Source organism: Pan troglodytes, chromosome 12 (assembly GCF_028858775.2).
Source record: "Pan troglodytes isolate AG18354 chromosome 12, NHGRI_mPanTro3-v2.0_pri, whole genome shotgun sequence".
NCBI classification, from domain to species: domain Eukaryota; kingdom Metazoa; phylum Chordata; class Mammalia; order Primates; family Hominidae; genus Pan; species Pan troglodytes.
Window position 1 is genome coordinate 89,803,797 of NC_072410.2, and position 27,167 is coordinate 89,830,963.

The 27,167-nt window shown below is 41.1% G+C and overlaps 1 protein-coding gene across 9 annotated transcripts in view; it reads right to left on the bottom strand.

Moving 5' to 3' along the window:
- LTBP1 (latent transforming growth factor beta binding protein 1) overlaps positions 1-27,167 on the bottom strand; it is a 450,758-nt gene that overhangs the window by 368,153 nt on the left and 55,438 nt on the right. For all 9 annotated transcript variants that reach the window (XM_009442275.5, XM_515398.8, XM_063789991.1 and 6 more), the window contains exon 3: positions 8,428-8,725. In XM_009442275.5, the coding sequence (XP_009440550.2) occupies positions 8,428-8,725 (298 nt within the window). The remainder of the gene's footprint in view (positions 1-8,427; positions 8,726-27,167) is intronic.

Consider the following 27,167-nt stretch of genomic DNA (forward strand, 5'->3'; position numbering starts at 1 on the left):
GCCCTGCTGAGTGACTGTGGGCCAGGCATTCAGACACTTGCAGTTATAAAACTTTATGGTTTGTACTGGTTGAAAATTCTGGAAAGTTAGAAGGGAAAGTTGTCCCTAATTTTTGTTCTCTTTTTCATTATGCTCAAATAATAACTTTCTTCTTTTTTTTCTTCTTTTGAGATGGAGTCTCACTCTGTTGCCCATGCTGGAGTGCAGTGGCGCAATCTCAGCCCACTGCAACCTCCACCTCTCGGGTTCAAGAGATGCCCCTGCCTCTGCCTCCTGAGTAGCTGGGATTACAGGCACGCACCACCACGCCCGACTAATTTTTGTATTTTTAGTAGAGACGGGGTTTCACCATGTTGGCCAGGCTGTTCTTGCACTCCTGACCTCAGGTGATCCACCTGCCTCAGCCTCCCAAAGTGCTGTGATGACAGGTGTGAGCCATCACGCCCGGACAAATAATAACTAGCAAGTGCCCAGGATAAATTCTATTCAAAGATACTAATATTGATTAAATATTTCTTCTGTGTTTTGGTGAGAGCTAACTCCAATTACTCACACTACTCTAGAACTGTATGATCTCTAAGTGAAAAATAATTAAAGTTTGTCTGAATGTCCCTGTTTGCTTTCTACCAGCACTTGAGCCAAACTTGTGTCAAGGTTCATATCAATATTTAATTGAATACTCATGAGTACTAGAAAATTTCAAGCCCATAAACTGGATTTATAGTACCAGTTTCAGTAATTTTCCTAAGAGGCTGGCTGCCTGGGCTTTGCCATCAGCCTTTTCTTCGTTAACATGCCTTATGTCTATCACAGCCATTCTAAGTGCAAGGAGCAAGAAGATTCAACACTGCAAGGTCAAGAACATAAGACACAGAAAATTAAATATGGTCTGATCAATGAAAACCCTTATGACATCCAGAGATATATAAGAAGTGGGTCCCATCATTTGCTACAAGTACCATAAAGAATGGGATGCCATAGCTGAACGACTTACTGGCCTGGGATGGTGACCAGGATGATTAAGTAAAGTTTTGCTAATTCCAATCAGTGACTTTTTGAATTGGTTTCCTGGGATACAGCCGGGATTACAGGCGCTCGCCACCATGCCCAGCTAATTTTTGTATTTTTAGTAGAGACAGGGTTTCACCATGTTGACCAGGCTGGTCTGCAACTCCTGACCTCGTGATCTGCCCACCTCAGCCTCCCAAAGTGCAGGGATTACAGGTGTGAGCCACCACGCCAGGCCTCTCACATGGTTTTGAAGAGATTAAATGAGACAACACTCAAAAAGTACTCAGAATTGTGTCTGGCACAGAATAATTGGTCATATTAACTATTATTATTACATAGCACCAAAACATTATCCTGATTTATTTCAATTGTATTAGGGAGCAAACTCTATCCCAACACCTCCCATTTTTAGATACAAACTTTGAGTTTCCACCAGACCCAGCGGTGTGAGCAGAAGTGTGAGGCAGTGACCTCCCCAACTCTGTCCTTGTCTCTCCCACCTCCATGCCATGGTCTACTCTTCTTCCGAACTCAGTCTCAGGAGGAAAAAATTAAGAGCTGCTCACTTCCAGCTCCTCAACACACTACCTCACCTCACCATTTTCCCCATGTGTCTGTTTTTCTCAAACAACAAAATAGGTCTGACCAATAGCTAATGATATGATCAAACTTTACATGGTTTTCATGGATTAGGAAGTCCTTCTCAAACTACCACACTGCTATATCCAGTTGGGCTTGGTGATTATTTCAAAAAGGTCTTCTTGTAGAATTTCTTTTTCTTTTTTCTGAGATGGAGTCTTGCTCTGTCACCAGACTGGAGTGCAGTGGTGCGATCTCAGCTCACTGCAACCTCCACCTCCCGGGTTCAAGCGATTCTCCTGCCTCTGCCTCCTGAGTAGCTGGGACTACAGGCGCATGCCACCATGCCCCGCTAATTTTTGTATTTTTTTAAGTAGAGAAGGGGTTTCACCATGTTGGCCAGGATGGTCTTGATCTCTTGACCTCATGATCCAGCTGCCTAGGCCTCCAAAAGTGCTGGGATTACAGGTGTGAGCCACTGCACCCGGCCTTCCTCTAGAATTTTCACATATACATACCTATACAGCAGTATTAAGAACCAAAAAATGGTCAAAGGGTATAAAATGTTAGTTACGTGGGATGAGCAAGTTACAGAGATCTAACAAAGAGCATGGTGACTATAGTAAATAATACTGTATACTGTATACTGGTAATTTGCTAAGAGAGTAGACCTTCAACATTCTCACCACAAACCAAAAATGGTAACTATGTGGGATGAGAGATATGTTAATTAGCTTGATTGTGGTAATCGTTTTACAATGTGTACATATTTTAAAATATCATGTATACTGTAAATACATACAATTTTTATTTGTCAATTATACCTTAGTCAAGCTGGGATAAAAGAGCCAAAAATTGAAAAAAATCCAAACATCCATCAAGAGCAGAATAAATAATGAATTGTGGTATACTCACATGATGTGGTAAGCATTGGTGGTATAATATAAATGAGCAAGCTATAGTCACACAACTGCATAGATGAATCTCAGACATAACACTGAGTGAAAAAAAACACACCGTATTATTTACATACGGTTCAAACACAGGCAGAACTGATCTCTGGCATTAGAAGTTAAGAGAGTAGCTCCCTCTGGTGAGGAGGAAGATGGCTGAGTCTAAGAACAAGGGGCTTTGTGGTGCTGGAAATGTTCTATTTAATGTTGATGGCACTTACATGAATATGTCACTTTGGGATCATCACTAGACTGTACACTTTTGACTTTTGTACTTTTCTGTATGTAATTTCAATTTAACATCTTTTTAAGTTTAAATAAATGTGTATAACACGATAAAATCAGTGATTGGTTCAAATTTTTAGTTCTCATCCCATTCCCCAGGTGTCATGAATTGAGCACTGAGCACCTTGGAGTGAGTTCCTTTTGTTCAACTTTCGTTCACTGCCTTTTTTTCCACATAATAAAGTAGGATCAAAACCTTCAACTACCTCATAGACTCGTTGGGCAGACCACATACCATAAGGAATGGAAAATACTCTGCAAAATGTTCAGGGCTTTACAAAGGCAAATGCTACTATTCCAAGAGAGAAGGGTACGTCCTGCAATATAAGCATTCGTGAAACAATCCATAGACAAGGATTTAGACATTATTAACACTTATTTTCTCTAGGCAAAACTCTAAATATATATATTAAGCAAACATTGATTGGAGCCTTTCTGTATACCTCTGTGGACAAAGAGATCAAAGACTGTGTTGTGTCATGACAATGGTAAGTACAGGAAAGCACACGAGAGAAACCTGGGAGAGAGTTGGTGGGGTTGAGGTGGGGGTTCAATATTGAGCAAGGTCCCCTCCTACAGTCTGAGAGATCGTTTAAGGAAATCATCCGTTTGACTACTGACCAATTCCTTGGATCCTTTAATAAGTTCAGACAAGGTCCCAGTAATAACTATCAGTACTGCAACAAGCTTGAACTCTCTCCCCAAAGTGTTTAACTATTGGCATAGCTTTATAATGGGATTTTTTTTCCTTTACTACAAATAAAGAGAATGAGCTTACGTTTTATTGTTACTATTGTCAATTAGGAGGTGGCATACTTCAAGGAATATCCCAGAAGTTCTTCCATCCTTGGAGATATCATAGCATTAGGTTTTTGAAGACTCAGGACCACACTCAGGACCATAAGAAACTTCATCTTTTTATTACTCTTTATTACAGAAAATTTCAAAAATATAAAAAGAATTTTGTAAGAAACCCCTATGTACCCATCATCAAGCTTCAATAATTACCACCTCAAGCCAATCTTATTACCTCTATACCTCAACCCACTGGATTATTCTGAATAAAATCTCACATATCATATCATTTCATCTGTAAATACTTTAACATGATTCTCCTCCTTATGAACATAACTACAATGCCATCATCACAGCTCCCAAAATCAACAATCATTCATTTATATCATCAAATTTCCAATCAATGTTAGCATGTTCATGATTGTCCTATAAATCGTTATTGTTATCTTTTTCTTTTATTAGCAGTTTGTTTGAAACAGGATAGAAACATAATCAAAATACTGTGATTGGTTAATGTGTTTCTTAAGCCTTGTTTAAGCTACGAGGCCTCCCTCCATTACTTTTTTCTCTATTTTGTGTCTTTTTGGAATTGTTTTGTTGAAATCTTAGTCAGTAGCTTGGTTTTCAAGCAACCTTTAGAGCTTTATATTACCTTATATTACCATTAATCTTCATATTTATCAAGTTCTAATTAAATCATATCCTAAATATGGTCATTTTTAAATATGTCCACAAATTCCTTGATATTTCTCCATTTAAGCAGTGCAGCATACTTCTACTCCCTCTGAGTGAGGACTAGACTTAGCAACTCACTACTAATGAGTACAATAAGGTAAGCGTGAAGGTGTGGCATCCTTAAGACCAAGACCATAAAGGCACTGTGGCCTTCTCCTCGCTCTCCCTAATCTAGGATCACTCACTCTGGGAGAAGCTTATGGCCACACTGTGAGGACACTCAGGCTGCTCTACAGAGAGATCCACATAGAGAGGAAGTGAAGCTTTCTGCCAACAGCCAGTGCCAGGGCTAAGGCCTCCTGCCGACAGCCATGAAAGTGAGCCATCTTGGCAGTGGATTCCCCAGCCCCAGTCGAGCCTTCAGATGACTGCCACCCCTGCTGACTGCTTGGCTGCAGCCCCTGGATTCCTGACACAGACTGTCAGTCAATAAATGCATGTTATTTTAGGTTGCTAAGTTTTGGGGTGATTTGTTACACAGCCAAAGAAAACTAATGTGCCAGGCTACCTAGCCTCACATCATTGCCTCCCCTGGATACACCCTTCTCCTCCAGTTGTATGCATCCGAATCCAACCATCTTTTCACAGACACCTTCTCTAAGGAGCCATCCCTGGACTCCACTGCACTAACACTCCAAAATCTGGAAACAACTGCTCTTTCCTTTGATTTCCTACGGAACTTTATTTGTATTTGGTTCTAAATCAAGTTGCCTAAAACCAATTCAGCCAAAGGTAAAACCAATTCATCTAATGCCCACCTGCCTAAAATATGTGCTTTTAACACTACAATTTTACCAAACTAGCTGTTCCTCAAACATCTCAGGCACACTCCTGCCTCAAAGCCTCTGCCTCTCCCCTACATATCTGCAGGGTTCATGCCCTTATCGCAGGCCTTTGCTTAAATGCCTCTCAGTAGGGTCTTCCCTGGCAGCCTATTTAAAACTGCCACACCCCTCACTCTTCCCCACCACACACCAACCCAGCATGTCCTATCTGCTAATGCAGTTTTATTTTCTCCACAGCAATTATGAATATCTAATGTGTATTTTAATTATGTCATTTATCAACTGTCTCTCCCTCTCTAAACTGTAAGTTCCAAGAAAGCAGACATTTTATTTAGTTGCTTAGTGTTATCTATCCTTAGCTCCCAGAACTGTGCCCTCATACATAAAATATGCTCCATAAAAACTTGTTGAATAAGTGATCAAGATGATAGCACTTCATGTGACACACAATGAACGTAACACTAAACATTCTGGCATGTTAGACATATTTATGTATATAGTTGAATACTTTAAGGAGGCTTAATCAATCTCCTCCTCTACTGGTTAAACACAAAACCTGAAATATCCTAAAATAGGCAATCTGAAAGATAACTTAAGGATTGTAACATTTCTCAAAAGTAGCCAAAATGGGCCTATCACATGTGATTCCTTGGCCATTTAATTAAACATGACTCACTGTGATTATGTCATAACCTAAATTAATCAAAGGGCTAATTGTATAGCTTTGTATAGTTTCCTTTGTATAGCTCATTTGTCATTTCGAAATCTCCTTAAGAGCAGGACTGGATCTTGTACATCTTAATCTTCTCTGCAGGGACTAGATAATGGGGCAATCTATACAGTTTATTAATATCAGGATTGATGGCACCCAAGGCCATCCCTTCTCATCTCTTCTCTTTACTTAAAAGCACACCAGTAGGCACACCCATATATACACGCCTATAACAATGCTACCATAAAAAAGCATCTTCATTCAGCAGATGAAGTCTCCAAAGCAAACTGCCTAATGACTTTATTTTACCAAAGCTGAGTCAGAGCTGAAACCTTAGCCTCCTCTTTGACTCACAACATTCTTGTCTAAATTACACCGCGGCTACCAAAAGGAAGGAAAAAAAAATAGACTGTTCCTTTATCTGACATGCGACATATGGTTCTTACTAACAATCCATATATATACATCATAGAGGGTCAAATTCTAACAGTGGATGGTGATATTCAAGATGAATAATGTTGCTTGTAAATTACTTTACAGTTTATGTAAGTCATAATGCTAGAAAAAACTAATTGTAATTCACAGTAATCTGACTCTTGATCGCCAAAGCATAGTTCAACACAGAACTGTTTTTTGTTTTTAATATCCAAAACAATGTTGGAAGGGAGATGTCTAGCTATGATATAATCAAAGCTTTATATCGTTCCAAGGACACACAGTTATATTCATGTTCTGGCACACACAAAAAAAGCACTACTATCCTTTAGAGAAAAAGTTAGCAAACTACAGTTCATGGGCCAAATCCAGCCCACAGCCTGCTTTCATATGGCCCACAAGTTAAGGATAACTTTTATGTTTTTTAATGGTTGAGAAAAAAATTTAAAAAAGAATAATACTTCATGACCTGTGAAATTTATATGAAATTCAAATTTCAATGTCCATAAAGTTTTATTAGAGCACAGTCACACTCATTAATTCATACACTGTCTATGGCTGCTTTTGTGCTACAATGGCAGAACTGAGTAGATGCAACAGAAACCGTATGTCCCACAAAGCTAAAAATATTTACTATCTGCCCCTTTACAGAAAATTTTTGCCAACTCCTTCCTTCAGGGCATGGATGCTGAAAGGTGACTGCCTCTGTTTAAATTGTAATACTGCCACTTACTAACTGTGGGACCTTGAACAAATTATTTAACCACTCTGTACCTCAGTCTTCTCATCTGTAAAATGGGTTTAATAATGTTACCTTCCTTATAGGGTCCTTGTGAGCTGTAAGTGAACAATACACAATAAGCGTTTAAAAGAGTACCTGGCACATAGTAAACCCTTACTAAGTATTAGCTATACCTATCTTACCTTTGCTTCTTGTTGAGGGCTGCAGAATGTGTTTTCCAACAGCAAAGTAGCATTTCAAACTAGTCCCTAAATCTAGCTACCACAATAGAACTGAAGTATTATGAGACAAGAAGAAATTAGAGAAAAATGAAGAAAAACAGAAAAAAAAAAAAAAAGAGGATTGAGGAGGGAATAGGAGAAAAGAAAAAGACCACACTCAGAAGAAACAGTAGGTGGTCTATTCGAAGGGGAAGTAAAAATAAGGATAATTTCATCTATAGCAACAGACTGAATAACTTCTGTGGGCTGACTGGATACTAATCACCATATGGAAGCTGTCTCTGCAGAGGGAAGAAGCATTCTAAATTCCAAGCAAGTGACTTACAAATGAACTGCTACGTCAAGCCCATTTTTAAGTTGGGAACTTCCTGTATTTTACATTCCTAGACAAATGACAAGTGATAGTTGCAGTACATTCTGCATCTTATTATCCATATAGAATAGCTCATTAAGAGGAGACAATTTGTTTAAGGACCCGGTGCAGCTGAGTGGCTGCTTGTAATGCAACTCAGAGAACGGGGTAATCTTTCTTCTCTGAGTTCTCATTTTGTTCAGAATAGCACTTACTTCCTAACACTAAGAAAAAAAAACCTTGTTCCCATAAATAGAAAACAAGCTCATTCACCAAAAATGGACCCACACGGCAACTGGGAGATAAACATGGTGTTAACAGAAGGTACACTTAACCTGCTACTGAGGTTGAGAAATTCTCTCTTTGCAAGGACTCCCTTTCATTTGAGTAGTTTCTCTGTGCAAGCTGAGTTCTTACCTTTTCCAGATAACTTTAAAAATAACACTGTTTCTTTTTTAAAATTATTATTTCAAAACTCTATAAAGCAGCTCCCCCCTCAAAAACAGAATTTTTAAACTAACAACTTTATCACAAATAACTATTTTTATCATTCCCTTCCAGTCTTGATCCCTATAATCCTCATGGTTGCCATGGGTTGTACTTATGGTAAAATTTCCTGCAGGGGCTAAATACACACACCAAATATTTTTAAGAGATTCCATGTGTAAAGCCTAACGTGTAAAGCCTTAAGAAAGGAAAGAAAAACATTATTATCCAAGTGATTTCTGCAAATTGTGCAGGAAAGGGACAGTGATTTAAAGCAAGGCATCCAAGAGAGTAATTAAGATGATCCTTAGCTAAATGAAAGTTCGAAACACTCACTGAGAATGTATCTGCTGGGGGAGTCCCACTGAAGGCTTCGGCTTGAGGGTTAAGGTCATCTGGGCCACAGGGCTGACTCTTGGTAGAGTGTCTGCCTTCTTAGATGAAGTATGCTTTGCTGCTTGCTCAGGAGGGCCCCACGAGGAAGCAGCCCCAGGACTCTGCCCTCCAAAGACTGGTGACGAGGTGTCCTGGGCAGCTATTGTTTCACAGGCTTTGCCCTTGGTCCCTGGTTTACACACACAGAGTTGTGGCCGGAGACACATCCCTCCATTCTGACATGGCGGAACACAGCTAGCTGCAGAAAGAAAACAGAAGGCACAGCTTTGAAGAACAACATTGTAGACTTCCTAATTTTTCCAAAGGGTTAACAGTAGCATCAGGTTGTTTGTTCTCCAATAAAAAACCACACTAATACTCATAAGGAGGAAGGTGGGGCAGTTGGGCGGAGGAGGGGGAAGAGAGCTAATATGAATGGCTTCCTATGTGACAGGCACTGTTCTAAAATATATAAACAAATGTAATCCCCCAGCAACGTGTTTTGTAGATATTTTATTGTGCCCACTTTACAGATGAAAAAACAGAAACAGAGATTAAGTGATTTGTTAAACATCATAAAATTATTACTCAGTAGAAGAGCTCGGATTTGAAACCAAGTGAGCCAGCTCCAAAGCTATCATTCTTAACCATTTTACTGCATCTGCCTCCCAGAAATGCATCAGAAAATCCAGGAAAAATTGTAAGAAAATGCTCTGCCATTATTTTAAAGTTATGTTCTGTGGCTTAAATTTAAATATACGCTTAACTTAAAATTAAAAATTTTTAAGCCTAAATTTTTTGCCAAGACTTGGCAAAAAACAAAAGTTCAGTCCAATCCCCAACCCCAAAAAGTGCTCTCCTACAGATCTCATGTTGTATAGGCTATCAGATCTTCGAGAGACTGTGTCAGAAATTTAGTCCAATCTACTCTTTGACATATGAGAAAACGAGAAAACCAAGGGCAGAAAGGTTGAGAGTCACCCAAAACACACCTGCTAGTTTGTATAAAAATCCAGGTGCTAGGCACCATTCCTAATTTAATAATGAAAGACAACCAAAAAGAAACAACTTCTTCATCTCCTATTTGCAAGGATGTATGTACTCTGAATCACCACACTCATGACCAAACAGAGTTTTAAAGTTATCAGGCCAGGCACAGTGGCTCACGCCTGTAAGCCCATCACTTTAGGAGGTCATGGTGGGAGGATCGCTTGAGCCCAGGAGTTTGAGATTAGCCTCGGCAACATAGTAAGACCCTGTCTCTACCAAAAAAAAAAAAAAAAAACTTAATTAGCTGGGCATGGTGGCATGCACCTGTAGTCCCAGCTATTCAGGAGGCTCTTGAGCTCAGGAGGTCGAGGCTGCAGTAACCGTGATCACAGCACCACACTCCAGCCTAAGCAACAGAATGTAACCCAATCTCAAAATTAAAAATTTAAAAAGAGAAGTTATCAGGGCTGTGGGTCATTGGTAGAGTAAGTAGGTTTTATGATAGGCAAGGTCCCTTAGAAGTTTAGATGCTACTGACTGGGCACAGTGGCTCACGCCTGTAATCCTAGCATTTTGGGAGACGGAGCCCGGCGGATCACTTGAGGTCAGGAGTTCGAGACCAGCCTGGTCAAAATACTGAAACCTCATCTCTACTAAAAATACAAAAATTAGCCAAGTGTGGTGGCAGGGGCCTGTAATCCCAGTTCTCGGAAGGCTGAGGTAGGAGAATCACTTGAACCCAGAGGACAGAGGTTACAGTGAGCCGAGATGGTGCCACGCATTGCAGCCTGGATGACAGAGGGAAACTCTGTCTCAAAAAAAAAAAAAAAAAAAAAGAAGTGTACATGCTACTGACTTAAGTTTTATTATGTAATGTCATAAGCTTATGGCCATGATTCCTTCAGTCCCTTCTTTATTTGTTCAAATACATTTACTATGCTGCCCTGTTGCTGTCAGCTCACCTTTTACATAAACTGTTGGTCCTGAGGCAGATCACACTATCAAGTCTCCCATAAAGTTCAAAACAAGCTTCAGTCCACAAAGCAATTACAAAATAGACAAGCAAAACGAACAACAGGAGACTCAGTTATGAAGATCCAAAAGACCAAGACCTAAAAGCCTCAAAACCTATTGATTTTCTATAAAAGAGACAAAATAATTTTCCCATCTTTCTACAACATGATGCCTATTCGTTACAGCAAGTAATGATTTTTCTAAAATGGCCCTTGGGTGTCAGAATACCAAGCTGACAACTTTTCAGAAAGTTGGGAAGGATTCTCTAAAAGAAAAAAAAAATGGAGCCAGCTCCCTAGGTGACCTTGGAGTAAGCCACTTAACCCTGGCCTCTGCACTTGTGTGTGTTTGGGGGTTATGAGGAGGGCAGCAGCGATTTGTTCTAAAATGGTCTCCACAATATGAGAATAAAGGCTGTTCCCACACTCTGCTTCTAGAATTCTAATTCAAAAGCTCTGTGTTTCTAGAATTCAGAATTCTAACTATCAGAGTTTCCTGACCAACTGAGCAAACTTTGTTGCTATATCTGAGATGCTGTCCTGGGTCCCTGCTCAGCCACGGTTATTTCTGGAATGTCATAGGAATGGGAATGGGATCCACCCAAGAGAACAGAAGTGGCCACAGCAAGGACTGAGCTGGGCTTTCAAAGCTGTGCCTTGGCCTGAGCTCACCACCCAGGCCCTTTCATGTGTGCCTTCTCATCATGCTTTCAATTAGAAACATGTTTCTTTTTAACATCTGAGAATGATTTCCGCTTCTCCTCCCGCCCAAGGTACACTGCAAATGTCTTTTCTACCAGGAAGGCTGTTTGGTGCAAAAGCTGGCACCTAGGTGGAGGCCAAGGACTGACATCCTCCAATGTACCACCAAGAATGAGCCGCAAGAACCTGTTTTAAGGAAGACATGGATGGTTAGCATTTTTTTTAACTCTTCAAATTTTTCATGTGGTAGGGTAAGGGGGGTGGGGAGACAGTCATAAAAGATTAAAAAAAAAAACTTTGAACTTACAAATATTTTCTACTGGAAGAAAAGCAAAGAACGTGTTATATAATATTACGGCTATGTATATGATACCTCCCTTTGTAGTACATTTTAAAAGGACAATTAGGAGAATGAAAAGACAATTTTCTCTTCTACCTACCCTACCTAGACTCAGACAGGTACCCCCTAGAGCATGGAGATGAGGAGGGGCTGGATTGAACTGGAGGAGGACAGATTCCCTAACTCCCAAGAGAAGCCCGTCATCTGACATAAAAAGCAAAACTTGTACTTTGGGAGGCCGAGGTGGGCGGATCACAAGGTCAGGAGATTGAGACCATCCTGGCTAACATGGTGAAACCCCGTCTCTACTAAAAATACAAAAAATTAGCCAGGCGTGGTGGCGGGTGCCTTTAGTCCCAGCTACTCGGGAGGCTGAGGCAGAAGAATGGTGTGAACCCAGGAGGTGGAGCTTGCAGTGAGCCGAGATAGCGCCACTGCACTCCAGCCTGGGCTACAGAGCAAGACTCCATCTCAAAAAAAAAACAAAAAAAACAAAAAAAACTCATGTCCTTCTATCACATTTATCAAGCCCCTTTTCCTACAATATTTGGACCCATGCAGTAGCAGTTCTTACATGGCAGCAAGCATCAGTGGTTCTCACAGTATGGTGCCCAGGCCAGCAGTATCATCTGGGAAATCTTTGAAACTACATATCCTTGGGTTACCCCAAGCCTGCTAAATCTGAAACTGGAGCCCAGCAATCAGTTACTGCCCTCCAAGCGACGTCGATGCACATTCCGGTTTGAGAATCACTGACACACAATATTTGGAAACAGGTCTTCCAGCAGCAAGTTTCTGAGGACTTATATTTTTATACTTGCAAGCTTTCATGCTATAATTGCTTTTAGGCTACTGAATTCTTGGCTATGATAAAAGTCATTTTATCTTGCCATTTTTATTGCAATTTTAGATGTCATTTTCCATGTCTATACATTGCCAAAAGTCTACACATTTGTCCCCATCTACTTCATGGCCAATGCAAAAATTCATAGCATTTACGTGAAAACTTATTATAACTAAGGTGTTGGACTATGTGGAACATTATAAATATTGTCACAGAAGTACTTTTTATTTTTATTTATTTATTTTTTGAGACATAGTCTTACTCTGTCACCCAGGCTGGAGTGCAGTGGCACGATCTTGACTCACTGCAACTTCTGTCTCTCAGATTCAAGCAATTCTCCTGCCTCAGCCTCCCAAGTAGCTAGGATTACAGGCATGCATGCCCAGCTAACTTTTGTATTTTTAGTAGAGACAGGGTTTCGCCATGTTGGCCAGGCTGGCCTTGAACTCCTGACCTCAGGTGATCCACCCACTTCAGCCTCCCAAAGTGCTAGGATTGCAGGCATGAGCCACTGCCCCCAGCCAGCCAGAAGTACTTTTTAATTTAATTTTATTTTTTTTCCCATCAGTTGATTGCTTTTTCCTGGCCAGCACTGTGCTGTGGTTCAGCTCGATGAGTGGAGGCTGAGTGGAGGCTATATCAAGATCTTATCAGTGGATTGGGCGGTGGTTCTCAGGCTCGGCTGTACATTAGAATCACCTGGGGAACTTTTAAAACTCCCCAAACCCAGGCCTAACTCCAAACAGATTAAATCAGAATCTCTAGGAGGGGGAGTGCTCCAGGCTTCAGTACTTTTTTAACTCCCCAGGTGACTGAAATATACAGCCAAGTCTGAAAAGTAGTGGGTTAGGAACAAAAACCTAATCCAGGCTTGCGGACAGACTAGTCTTCTAAAACGCTACTCTTTGAATCATTTTTTTCCCTTTCATTCAAAAACTTTCCACACATTTTAGCTGACCAAGGGTAAATGTTAAGGCCATCTACATCTAACCCAAACCCCCTTTTCCACCCTCACTTCTCACTGGTCTACCCCTGCAGAAGCTCACCCATCCTCTGGGATTCCCACCTCCTTGTCTCTGCACAGAGGGAGCCCTATGCAGGAGCACAGGCCCCTCAATCCAATGAGAACAATTAAAACCTCCAATGCTTCAAGCCCACCCTTCTCCCACCCTTCTGTATGAAGTCTCTCCCAAATGTCCACTGACAGGGTTTGGTATGAGTCCTACCAAATCTCCTGCTGAATTATAATCCCCAGAGTTGGAGGTGGGGCCTGGTGGGAGGTGACTGGACTATGGGGCAGAGTTCTCATTAATGGGTTAGCACCATCCCATCCATGCCGTTCTTGCAATAGTGAGTGAGTGGGTGATTCTGAGATCTGGTTGTTCCAAAGTGTGTGGCACCTCCCCACTCTCTCTCTTCCTCCTCCTCCGGTCATGTGATGTGCCTTGCTCCCCATTTGCCTCATGCCATGATTGGAAGTTTCCTGAGGCCTCCCCAGAAGCACAAGCTGCTACGCTTCCTGTACAGCCTGCAGAACCATGAGCCAGTTAAACCTCTTTTCTTTATAAATTGCCCAGTCTCAGGCATTTCTTTATACAGTGTGAGAAGTGACTAACAGACCCACCCACCCAGCCCTATCACGACCTTTGTACCATCTGGCTCTTGTCCACTGTCATCATTCACATTCCACATGCTAGTCAACTTCTTACAGTTCTCTCCTATTTGCCAACTAGGTTATAAGCTGTGAGGTCAGTTAAATGGCTTATGCAGAACTTTCTGTAGCCTGGGATAGGAGCCTAAACTTGGTTGACTGACTGATATAAACATAGAGCCACTACTTTCCAAATGATGCTGGGGGATTTAAGGACTTCTATAAAGGAAAGATGGCCAATGGTCTCCTAATTCATTACATGATAACATCTACACTTGCAGACTTGATTTGCGATGTATTCAATCAAGCAGTCTCCAATCCTTCAAAGCAGATGTTTTTCCATCAAAATTAAATTCAAGTAAACTCTGCAAAGACACAAAGTCTGTAGTGACATTTAACCTTATGTTATAGTTACAGATAGAAACAAGTTCAGAAACCAGATCCAACGTGTTGTAGAGGAACTCTGAAGAGTAGCGACAGTGAAGCAAACTGGTCAAGGTCAAAGAGAAGAGAACATCACAAGGGGCATAACGTTTAGGAGGTTATTGTAGGCACTTAGGAGATCGAGTCCAGCCTGTGCAACATAGCAAGACCCCATCTCTTAAAAAAAAAAAAGTGGCCAAAACTGCCACCAAGACAGTGATAAACTCAGATAGTGGGCTTGCAGAAAGCCCACTGACATCAAGATCTAGGTGAGCAGGTTAAGCAACAAAACCCTACACCATCCTGGCTACCAGGTTGGTCTTCTGAAAATACTTCCATCATTTGAAACAGTCAAAACTGAGTTAATTCTCAATCTGTGCACCAAGTACTAAAGAGTCTCAGATGTCTTTCACATTCGTATCTACTCCAGTTTGACAAGCTGATCCTAGAGTTCTTTAAAAGTTCAGTGATTGTATTTTTAGGAAGTAACCCATGCCCTGAAGCTCAGCTTCTACTGCTTTTAATTCTAAAAAAGTAACCCTTAGTTATATTTAAAACTTGTCTCAGTCCACACAGTGCAAACAGTGTGACTCTCTGCCCCTTGCCTTTCTCTCCAAACAAGTTGCAGCATGTCTACCGCATGTGTCCTGGGGAGAAATGTGAGTCTAACTGTGTCTTCTGTGATCAGAGACAGCAGGTGAGAAATTGCTTTGCTGTGTGTGTCTTCACAGTAATTCCCAGCTGCCCTTTGAAGTCATTCAATAACACTAAGTGATATCAGATCACAAGAAATATAGCATGAGGTCACACATTTTAGTCTACTCTGTCTGCTTGCTCCTTGTACCAAATCCAAATAAATGCTGCTGTTTCGTTGTAAATGTCTCTGGGTTAGCCTCCTCCAAAATCCCTAAAGAGAAAAAAAAATTAGCATAACATCCCAATGCCTTTTCTATCCAGTCTTCTGGAATAATGAAGAATTCCACATAACGAAATTTTCTAAATACGTGAACCATGCCCATCAATCACCAATATATTTAATAAATCTTTACAGGTCTTTCATCCTTACGAAAATCTATTTGAAACCTGTGAGGGATGGGTGTTTGCTTTCATTGTTCTCTCTCTTCCCTCTGAGTCAGACCGTCAAGTCACACAAGCATTCTTTCCACCCTATTTTCCTACCCTATTTGCCTTTCTAATCTTACGAGTAACAACTTCACCAACCAGATAGTTGAGCATAGCAAAAATTAAAGGGACTACAAGTCACAAAGGCTGGGTATAGAATCTCATGTTTCATTCAGGAGTTTAATGCCTTTATGTCAAGTACACAGCCCCAGAATTCCCAGCTCCCCAAGAGCTGTGTTCTGGAAGCTTGAAGTTTTCTAAACCTAAGCTCAGCAGGAGTGGTTGTTAACCATGTGATGTAATTTAAAACAGTGGTCAGCTGGGCCCAAACACACTCTTTCCAATACCGTCAATAGTTGTAAAAGCACTCACAGAATATAACGTAATTAAATCACAAGTCATGTAATACAAAACAACCAGCAGTTTTCCTGGATTGTTTCTGATCTTATTACTGCCATGTATAACTTTTTTTAATCACAGGCATTCAATGAAAAAAAAGGAAAAGTCAAAATATCTATCTACAGTTTAGTGTATATAAGCATTTAACATTAATTAAAATAGCAAAAGGGAAAAAATAACCCAGAAAAAAAATTTTTCTGAAAATGCTATTATATAAAAAAAATTAATAAAAGTTGCCTTTAACAAAGGAAGACCAAAATCAAAAAATGAAAAAAAGAACAGAAATAGATAATTTAGACAGAGGGAAATGAAATTAGTAAAGAAACTTATAGGGTAATGTCCAAATTAACAAAGTCATCAAAAGAGATGAACACTAAAACAAGGAGATACATCACGGCTAATTTTTTAGAAAATATAAATATTAGTACTAAGTGCTGCAAAGGAGGTAAGGAATATGGTACAAGCCTTTTTAGAAAGCAGTTTAACAATATGTTTCAAATATTTCAGTAGCCTCATTTTTAGAAATTTATTCTAATAATCAAAAAAAGGAAATAACTGGGCATATATATATGTAGGTGTCCACAGCAGTGCTATTTGTGCCAAGAAAATATTTAAAAGAACCATAAAGGTTGAGTAGAATATGGTATTAACAGCCATTCAAAATTAGAACTATAAAGTGATACTACCAGCTTTTAAAGCATTGATAATGTGAATTAAAACACGTTATTTCATTATTCACTGCCATTCATTCCTTAAGCACCTTCTCTAATAGTATAATTTTACTTTGTGCATTCATGCTAGTATAGATGTATGATGAGTACATATTTTTGACAAATCTTGGGTTTTACAGACTGTAAACTATTATGCACATATATTGTTATAACTGTTATCTTTAGAGTTCATTCAAAGGAAGACAACACCTTTCTAAATAATCTTTAAATTTGTTTTAATCCCATCCATGTTATCTTTATTCATCCAATTGAGCCCCCTCTTAAATGCCTGCATCGTGCCAAGAACTGCAGACAAAAGATGGAGACAAATTTCTTGCTCTCAAGTAGATCAGAGTCCAATAGGGAAGACACAAGTACAGAAAAAGAATCACCATACAGCTACGTGTCATAATAACAAAGGTGTAGAAAGAGGAACATGGCGGCCTTAATTGGACAATTGGCAAATATCTGTGAGTTATTATATTCAAGGGACCACAAAGAATACAAAGAATTCTTAGAAATGGTTTGTTTCCTTGAGGAGCTACTACCGAGCCTAAGAGAGAAAATCAAAAAATGTGACTACACACCTCCTTGCCCAAGCTCATCTACTGATGAGCAGACAGGTACAAGAGGGAGCTATGCTCTGGGGTCACAGAGATTTGAGTGTGAAGCACCCCCACCCTATCCCAGCTCTGTGCCCTTGGGCAAGTGGCCAAGTTTGACTCATGCCTTATTCATTCAACAAAATACTGAGTGACAATTCTATGCTCAGTTTTGCACCAGGCACTGTCATACGCCCTGTGGCTAGAACTGGAAACAGAGATGATGTTTTTACATCATCTCTGCCCCTTGGCATTCACATCCCAGCCAGGGAGACCCCACAGGGAAAGTAATTGTAACTATTACCAGTCTTTCGGAAAGAGAAGAGGAGTGTCTGATGGGGGGTGATCACAGTAGGGGTCAGGGAGTTAGGAAAGACCTCCCTGAGACCATGAATTTAACCAGGAGACCTGAAATCGGAGAGAAATAAATAACACACGGACCAGGCCAAATGTTAGTGTTAAAATCTGCCACAGAGCAGCAAAATGGGAATAGACCCCACTGATTCAGGATTTATGTTTCATAAGCGATCAGGTTTGGGAGGATAAATTATAATATATTCTTAAATATATGTGTCTAGTATGCAGGTCCAGTATGATTTAGTATAACCACCAGAGACATCATCCTGTAAATCAGGAACAAAACACTAATGCCCACTGTACTAGCTTGCTAGGCTGCCATAACAAAGTACCACAGAGTCAGGGGCTTAAATAACAGAGATTTATTCTTTCACAATTCTGGGAGCTAAAAGTCCAAGGTCAACGCATCAGCAGAGTTGGCCTCATTCTGGCTGGTAGATGGCCGTCTTCTCCCTGTGACTTCACTCGATCTTCCCTCTGTGTCTGTCTCTGTGTCCAAATTGCCTCTTCTTATAAGAACATCAGTCATACTGGATTAAGGCCCACACTAATGACCTCACTTTAACTTAATTACCTCTTTAAAGATTCTAATTCCAAATACACTCACATTCTGAGATACTGGGGATTAGGACTTCTATAGAAGAATTTTGGGGAAACAAAATTCAGCCCATAAGCCCTACCATCACCTCTGTAACAGTGCTTTTCTGGATGTTCTAGTCAATTCAAAAATACATGGAGGGGAGCTGTGCAGTGAGACAAGCCCACTCCTACATGCCAAGAGGAGTGTACACTGGTACAGACTTTCTGTAAATGACTGGCCATATTTTAGGATTAAGCCCTAAAAATAATCATCCTGTTGTGTCTTGTCATTCCTAATCTAGGGAATTTTGTATGCAAATATGTCCACTGCAGTATCACAACCAATATAGTGGTAAAAGTTAGAACCATCCCACCCATAAAACAAGTAAAGAATGGATTAGGCCGGGCCTGGTGGCTCACCCCTGTAATCCCAGTACTTTGGGAGGTCGAGGCAGGCAGATCATGGGGTCAAGAGATCGAGACCATCCTGGCCAACATGGTGAAACCCCGTTTCTACTAAAAATACAAAAATTAGCTGGGTGTGGTGGCATGCACTTGTAGTCCCAGCTACTCGGGAGGCTGAGGCAGAAGAATCACTTGAACCCAGGAGGCAGAGGTTGCAGTGAGACAAGATCAAGCCACTGCACTCCAGCCTGGTGACAGAGCAAGACTCCATCTCAAAAAAAAAAAAAAAAGGATTAAAATCCTAGAATGTGATACAGTCATAAAAAACAATGTTCAAAAAGTTTTTTTAATTGATACATAATATTTGTACATGTTTATGGGGTCCATGTGATATCTTGTTACCTGCAGAGAATGTGTGATGATCAAGTCAGCATATTTAGGGCATCCATCACCCCGAATATTTATCATTTCTATGTGTTGGGAACATTTCAAGTCCTCTCTCCTAGCTATTTTGAAATATACAATACATTGTTGTTAACTTTAGCCACCAACTCTGCTATCAAACTCAGAATTTCTTTCTTCTATCTAACTGTATGTTTGTGCTCATTAACCAATTTCTCTTCATCCCCCCCACACACCCATGCACTCTTCCTAGCCAGCCTGTGATTGAAAAACATTTTTAATGACACGGGATAATGCTTATGATGTAATGCCACTTCCTCTTGAACTCCCTTCAATCAGCCTTGTGCATCCACTTTTCCGCTTTTCCACGGAATCTGTTCTTGTCCAAGTCATCAGTGGCCTCCAGGCTGCTAAATCCAGTGGGAGTTCTTGGTCCTCTCCATTCCTGACCAACAGCCATGCTGGCCACAGAGGCCTTGTCCCTCTTCCTCCCCATGTCCCCCATGGCAGCTGAGCCACCACGCCCTGCCAGCCTTCTCCCACTTCACTGCCATCCTCTGCTCTGTCTCCTGTCTCCTCCTTCTCTCCCCACCCTCCAAATGTCAAAATTTCCCAGGGCCTCCTTGATCCTTGGACCCTTCTCCTGGCGATCTAATTCAGTGCCCGAACTTAGATGTCTGGCCTTGTCCTCTTATTGGAACTCCAGATTTCCACATCCAACGGTCTCATCGACACCTCCATGTGGGTATCTAACAGGCTTCTCAAACTTAGCATGTCTTGTGTCACCTCCATCCACCCCAAACTCTAAGACCTGCTCCTTCCTGGCATTCACTGCCTTCAAAGGGACGGCCATTCACAAGGTTGCTCACCAAGTGTATTAGTTTACTAGGACTGCCATAATGAAGTATCACAAAATGAGAAATTTACTACCAACAGAAATTTACTACCTCTCAGTTCCGGAGGCTGGAAATCTGAAATCAAGATGTCAGTAAGACTGGTTCCTCCTGAGGACTGAAAGATAATCTATTCATCCTTCTCTCCTAGATTCTGGTAGCCTCAAGCGTTCTTTGGCTTAACAGATGTCCTTATTGCTCTATCTTCACATCTTCCCTCTATATATGCTTATGCTGAAATATCCCCTTTTCATAAAGACATCAGTCCACTGGATTACGTCACACACACACACTCTCTAGTATGGCCTCATCTTAAATTATTACATCTGCAATGACCCTATGTCCAAAGAAGCTCACATTCTGAGGTACTGGGGGTTAGGACTTCATAGGACTTCACGCGAATCAGGGAAGGGCAATATTTCAGCCCACAACACCAAGTTATCACTATATGTGACTCTTCTGTTTTTATCATAACACACATTCAATCCAGCCCCAAATCCTGTTAGCTCTACTTTAAAGACATCCTGAATCTGACCATTTTTCTCACCACCTCCCCGCAAACCCTTCTCCCAGCCACCTTATCCCCTGCAGTCTATTCTCACCAGAGCAACCAGAAGGAATCTGTTAGAACCAAACCCAGAGGACATTACTCCTCTGCCTCAAACCCTCCAAAGGCTTCCACCTCACTCAATGAAATGCAAAGCCCTTATTTTTACAGCCTGCAAACCTCTGCCATCTCTCCCATGTCATTTCCTTGCACTCCCTTGAGTGCCACACTCCGGTCACCCTGGCTTGCTTGCTGGTCCCCAGACACACCAAGCCTGCTTCCATCACAGGGCCTTGCACTGGCTGTGTCCCTACCTGTCATGTCCTTCACCAGACAGTCACAGGCTCCCTTCCTAAAATCACTCAGCCTTCTCTGGGGCTGCCCTTCCCAAAACAGCAGCCCCTGTGCCTCTATCCTCCTACCCTGCCTTGTTTTTCTTCAAAGCACTTTTCCCTACCTGACATCATATTGCATATTTATCTGGTCATTGTCCACTTCTTCCAATAAAGTATAAGCTCCACAGGGAGAAAGACTATTTTAGTTGCTGCTTTTGCCCTGCGCCTAGAAGATAATCAGTAAGTAATCGTGGAAGGAGTAAATGCATGAATGAGGGCTGGAAGGCAAATAGACTTAAATGCTAACATGAATCATCTACCTATAAGTGGTGAAATTACACACAGTGTTAATTTTTTGTTTATACCATATTATACTTTCCAGATTTTCTAAAAGTCTGTTATTACTTTTATTGTTTGGCAAAAGTCAATAATTTTTTTTAAAAAAGAAATGTTAATTCACCTAAGGGCTAGTTTAAACATACTTAAATTTTTAAGGGCTGTAATTTCTACAATCTAAACAATATGTGAGACAGAGTACTATTCACTCGACTATATGATAAATGTACTATGTTGGAACTTACATTATTTTTACTTTGAAACTTATTCTTAACATACTATGAATGGTTCATATGACTAGCACTATTATCATCACGTATAATCTGTTTGAAAAGTTGACTTTTATTTTCATCAGCCAAAAATGTTAAACAAGAAAAGCTTTTTTGAAAACTGGGGCAATAAAAAATAAGCTTTATAAAACAGAAATGACTGCCAACTTGCAAATCAACATCTGAAACTTGGTTTCAAATAAAGGGAAAAAAAAGACTAAGAAAACATAACTTACTTTGATTAGCGAGTGTCATATAGTGGCTAAAAGCCAGAGTCCACTGAAGCCAGACAGTCAAAACCAAGCCCCAGCTCAACACTGACTAGCTGTGTGGCCTTGTTTCTATTATCTTTTTACATCTCAATTTTTTTTATCTGTAAATGGAAATAATACAAAGAGCGCTTATATGTAGATTAATTAATACATGCAAAGCACTTAGGGACAGTTCCTGGTTCAGAGTAGCACCAGACAGATGTCAATTATTATTATCCTATGCACCAAATTCATCCCCCACATGCTCCAAAATAACCTTTAAAGAAGCTCTTGAGAGGCAAGTCACATTTGTATGTGGGATAGAATTTTCTTTCTACTATAGGAATTTTACATTAACCTAAAACAGCCTTTCTCATTGAGTCAAGCACAATATGCTACCATTTTGTTCCTTCTTTCTCACATTTAACCATTCAGCGTAAAACAGTGATAGCGGCAAAATGACAGCCAGCAGCATTAAGCTAAAATAAAATGCTACGTGAGTGTTCTCATGCTCAAGGCTCATATTTCCAAACTGTTCTTAACTGAGTAAAAGCTACAATGAATGAGACAGAGTCTTTTAAAATTACCATTTGATTTATTTTGACAGCATTCCTTCAGGTGAATTAGTAGCATTATGTGACTAAGGATGGAACAGCCTAGAAGAAATGCAATCCAAGCCATGCCATAGATTTTTGATGCTAAAATAAAAACCCTTTCAAGGCCGGGCATGATGGCTCACGCCTGTAATCCCAGCACTTTGAGAAGCCAAGGCGGGCGGATCACTTGAGGTCAGGAGTTCGAGACCTACTTGGGAGGCTGAGGCAAGAGAATCACTTGAACCCAGAAGGCAGAGGTTGCAGTAAGCCAAGATCGTGCCACTGCCCTCCAGCCTGGGCGACAGAGTGAGACTCCGTTTCAAAAAACCACCCCTTTCAAATGTCACTGATGCCCAAGTATCATCGTAGAACACAAACATTCGCAGGCTGTGGATACAGCCCCTGCTACAGAGACCACAGTAATTAGACTTCGACATGCCAAAAGGGAGCAGCAGTTGAAGCCTCACTGTGAAATATAAGGCCATTCCTCTCCATGGAAGGAAGCTAGACAGCAGATGATGCATTTGCAAACAAAACACATGATGCATCTGGCTACTAGCTCTCTTACTGTGAAAATGTGGTATAACTATTTTCAGAAATTAAGCTGAAACAGAATTGTGGACTTTAAGGGCTCATCAGGGAATAGCTGAAAGGAACAAGCAAAGCTCTGTTTTCCAAGCAGTAACATATAAAATTTTAAAATGTTCAATAGGTTTTCTCGGGTCAGGCATGGTGGTTCACACCTGTAATCCCAGCACTTTGGGAGATCAAGATGGGCAGATCACTTGAAGTCAGGAGTTTGAGACCAGCTTGGCCAACATGGTGAAATCCCATCTCTAATAAAATACAAAAATTAGCCGGGTGTGGTGGCTAGGTGCCTGTACTCCCAGCTACTTGGGAGGCTGAAGCAGGAGAATCACTTGAACCGGGAGGCGGAGGGTGCAGTGAGCCAAGATCGCGCCACTGCACTCCAGCCTGGGTGATAGAGCAAGACTCTGTCTCAAAAAAAAAAAAAAAAAAAAAAAAAAAGGCCTTCTTATTTCTGACATTCTGAATGGAGAAATTATTCTAGTAAATATATTCCCCCTCCTATAATCTCTGATCCGAGTGAGACTCAGAGTATGTCAGAAGTAAGCAAATAATGGGTAATCACTAAACAAATATAAATTTAAATAATCATTAAGAGCAGGCCAGGTGCAGTGGCTCATGCCTGTAATCTCAGCACTCTGGAAGGCTGAGATGAGCAGGTCACTTGAGGTAGGGAGTTTGAGACCAAGCCACAATCTCTTAAATACCATGTATTCCTAGTACTGATTTTTAAATTTTTTCTTAGATTTCTTCCCAGTATTTGTCATCACTGGCTCACACAATGATTAGGGACAGGCTTCTGTGGAGTGAGAATGAGGAAGAAAGAGAAAAAAGACCATTGTGGTTCTTCGTGGTAGCTAGTCTCTAAAGATGACCTCAAATGATTCTACCCCTCCCTACCACTTTATGCTGCTACTCCCATCAAAAGGCAGAGCCGGCCGGGCACAGTGGCTCATGCCTGTAATCCTAACACTCTGGGAGGTCAAGGCAGGCAGATCACCTGAGGTCGGGAGTTCGAGAGCAGCCTGCCCAACATGGTGAAACTCCATCTCTACTAAAAATACAAAAATTAGCCAGGCATGTTGGCGGGCGCCTGTAAGCCCAGCTACTTGGGAGGCTGAGGGACGAGAATTGCTTGAGCCTGGGAAGCGGAGGTTGCAGTGAGCCAAGATTGTGCCACAGCACTCCAGCCAGAAACAGACTGTCTCAAAAAAAAAAAAAAAAAAAAAAAAGGTAGAGCTTATGTTCCCTCTCTCTTGAATCTGAGCTGGACTTGTCACTGTTCTGAAAGTGACATGCAGAAGTGCCATACTAAGACCTGAGAGCCCAGACATCAGGAAGGTCAGGCAGCAACACTTCTTCCTTCTTGGGACCTAGCCATCATGTAATGGAGAAGCCCAAGCAACCATGTGGAAAGGTGCACCTGGAAGAAAACTGAGGTCCCCAGCCAACAATCCCAGCTAAGCTCCCAACTAGCAGCCAGTGCCACCTTGCCAGTGATACCAGTGTGCCACCTTGGAGGTAAATCCTCTGCTCTCAGTCAAGCCGTCCAAGTTGATACATGGAGCAGAGATAAGTTGTCCCTACTGAGCCCTGTCCAATTTAAATTGCAAAACCATAAGCAAATAAATGGTTGTGTTGGTTTTAGGTATTTTGTCATCTTGCAGGAATAACTGAATCTTCCCAAAGAGTCACCTCACTTCATTCCAGGGCTTCTGCTAATTCCACCATGCTGAGCCTGCTGCATTAACTCTCACAGCTGTGGCTGTATGAACAAGTCGTCAAAATAAAAATCAGCACAGATATGGTTAATAACTTCATGAATCCTGTGATGCAGGGAGAAGACCCAGCATAGGCCTCCATATCCATGCATTTTCAAGCACTAAATACTATCAAATACAAATGCAAAGCCAGCTTTCCAATGATTTCCTGGCCAAGTTACCAGGTACAGAAAAATATTCATCTTTGATAATACTAGCCACAATAAATACTATTTTACAAATTTTATGTTTATATATATATATATATATATATATATATATATATTCCTTTTTTTTTGAGACTGAGGCTCACTCTGTCACCCAGACTGAAGTGCAGTGGCACAATCTTGGCTCACTGCAACCTCCACCTCCCAGATTCAAGTGATTCTCCCGCGTCAGCCTCCTGAGTAGCTGGGATTACAGTCACGCACCAACAAGCCTGGCTAATTTTTTGTATTTTTAGTAGAGACAGGATTTCACCATCTCCTGACCTCAAGAGATCTGCCCACCTGAGCCTCCCAAAGTGCTGAGATTATAGGTGTGAGCCACGGCACCCGGCCAATTTTACCATAATTTTTAAAATAATATACAAAAAAAAATTGACTTATATACGTTAAGGGAATTGTATGGTATGTGGATTATATCTCAAGAAAGCTGTTTAAAAAAAAAAAATCGCCATGCCCATATAAGAGGATTCCATCAAACATCTTATCATAAAGCCCACAGAACTCTATGAGGACAAATACAAACTGGCCAAAGTGTGGCCAAAGCTTAAGTCACTGACTGTCAGGATGGGCAGGACCTTACCCTAGGATTAAAACTCATCTACAATCTCTCTGCACAAGTTAAGTAGCTCCAACAAGTATCTCTACCTGCAAACAGCCCAGTGAAGTTGGAACAGCTCCATCTTTAAAAGACTTTACCTTATCAAACCTAAGTAACAATCAGCGAGGCAGACTCTCTTTAAAAAAAAAAAAAAAAAGTTATTTATTAAGGAACGGGCATTGCATTGGGAATCCATGTGAGTGTATTCAGGGAGATAAAGGAAAACAAGGGCTTTTCAAGGAAAAATAAGGATGGCTATATAAGTTGTTTTGAGACAATTATCCTTGGGTACAGGGATCAGTAACAATGGTGGCGTCAACCCAACATTGGACAGGCAGTTGCTAGGCAGATGTCCTTGCAGAAATATGTTTTTGTGTGTAAGATTGCCACAGCCTTTGTGCAAGGTTGTGGTTTTTGCAGAAGTTTTTGTGACAGTTTTTGTTATCAGGCATATATGTGTGAGAACCTTCTTTTAGTGGCCTCTCCCAGCTCTATTTGTCAGGGTCTTGACACAAGTGACATTCTGATTCTTACAACTTTCATGCCTTTTACAAGTTAAAATGGATGCCCAGAGCTACACTCATTGCCTCCCCTTTCCACAAGGTTGGAAGGAAGCTCTACCACCCTGCCTGTGACTTCTTTTCTTCTGACTCAATATACCCATTCCTGCAGTTACTCCTCATGTGGACAGTGCTTCAAGTTCTGCCGTCACCTGGTTGCACAGCTCTGCATACACTACAGCATGCCCCAGCACTGGCGACAAGCGTAACCTTCAGAGTTGGAATGCATAGGTTTATAGGTTTAAATCTGACTTCCATCACTAACTGGCTGCATGACCTTTAGCAAGTTATTTAACCCTCTTAAGCCTCAACTGCAACATCTATAAATTGGGGATGGTTGAAAGAAGCCTCATTTGGAGGGGGAGCAAAGCAGGGAGTGAAGTTAGTTTCTAAGATGAAAATCACTTACAGTCAAAATTACTCTTGCAAATCTACTCAGTAGGACCAACATACTGGCTCTCAAAATGTCTTTCTACATTTGAGCAGGTCGTTTTGTTTAAACACAATCTCTTTGCCTCTGCCAAGCACATGTCGTCATTCAAGCACATTCGATGTTTCTATGATACGACCCCATTTTAACAGAACCCACCTCAATGTCAGGCAACCAGTACAAAGTCTGGAACTCAGGAAGCCGGCCAACATTGCTAGCTTTTATTATTCTACGTATTGTAAGGGAAGGACAAAATCGAATGCGATGTTTCCAAAGTGGTCAGCCTAGGCCAAGGCACGGTCGCTTACACCTGTAATCCCAGCATTTTGGGAGGCTGAGGCAGGCAGATCACCTGAGGTCAGGAGTTCAAGATCAGCCTGGCCAACACAGTGAAACCCCGCATGTACTAAAAATACAAAAATTAGCCAGGCATAGTGGCATGAACCTGTAGTCCCAGCTACTTGGGAGTCTGAGGCATGAGAATCGTTTGAACCAGGGAGCCAGAGGTTGCAGTGAGCCAAGATCACACCACTGCACTCCAGCCTGGGCGACAGAGTGAGACCCCTTTTTAAAAAAAAAAAAGAAAACAAAACAAAACAAAAAAAACCGAAGTGCTCAGCCCAGTGCTAGAAATGTTTTTTCAGGGCATCATGCTCAGGATCTCTTTTTATGTTTTTGATTGTCTGCTACTTCCTTCAGCAGGCAGGATAAAGATAGCTGGTAAATCCACCCACGAGAGCACTGTGGAGAAGAGACGCTGGGCCTGACCTTC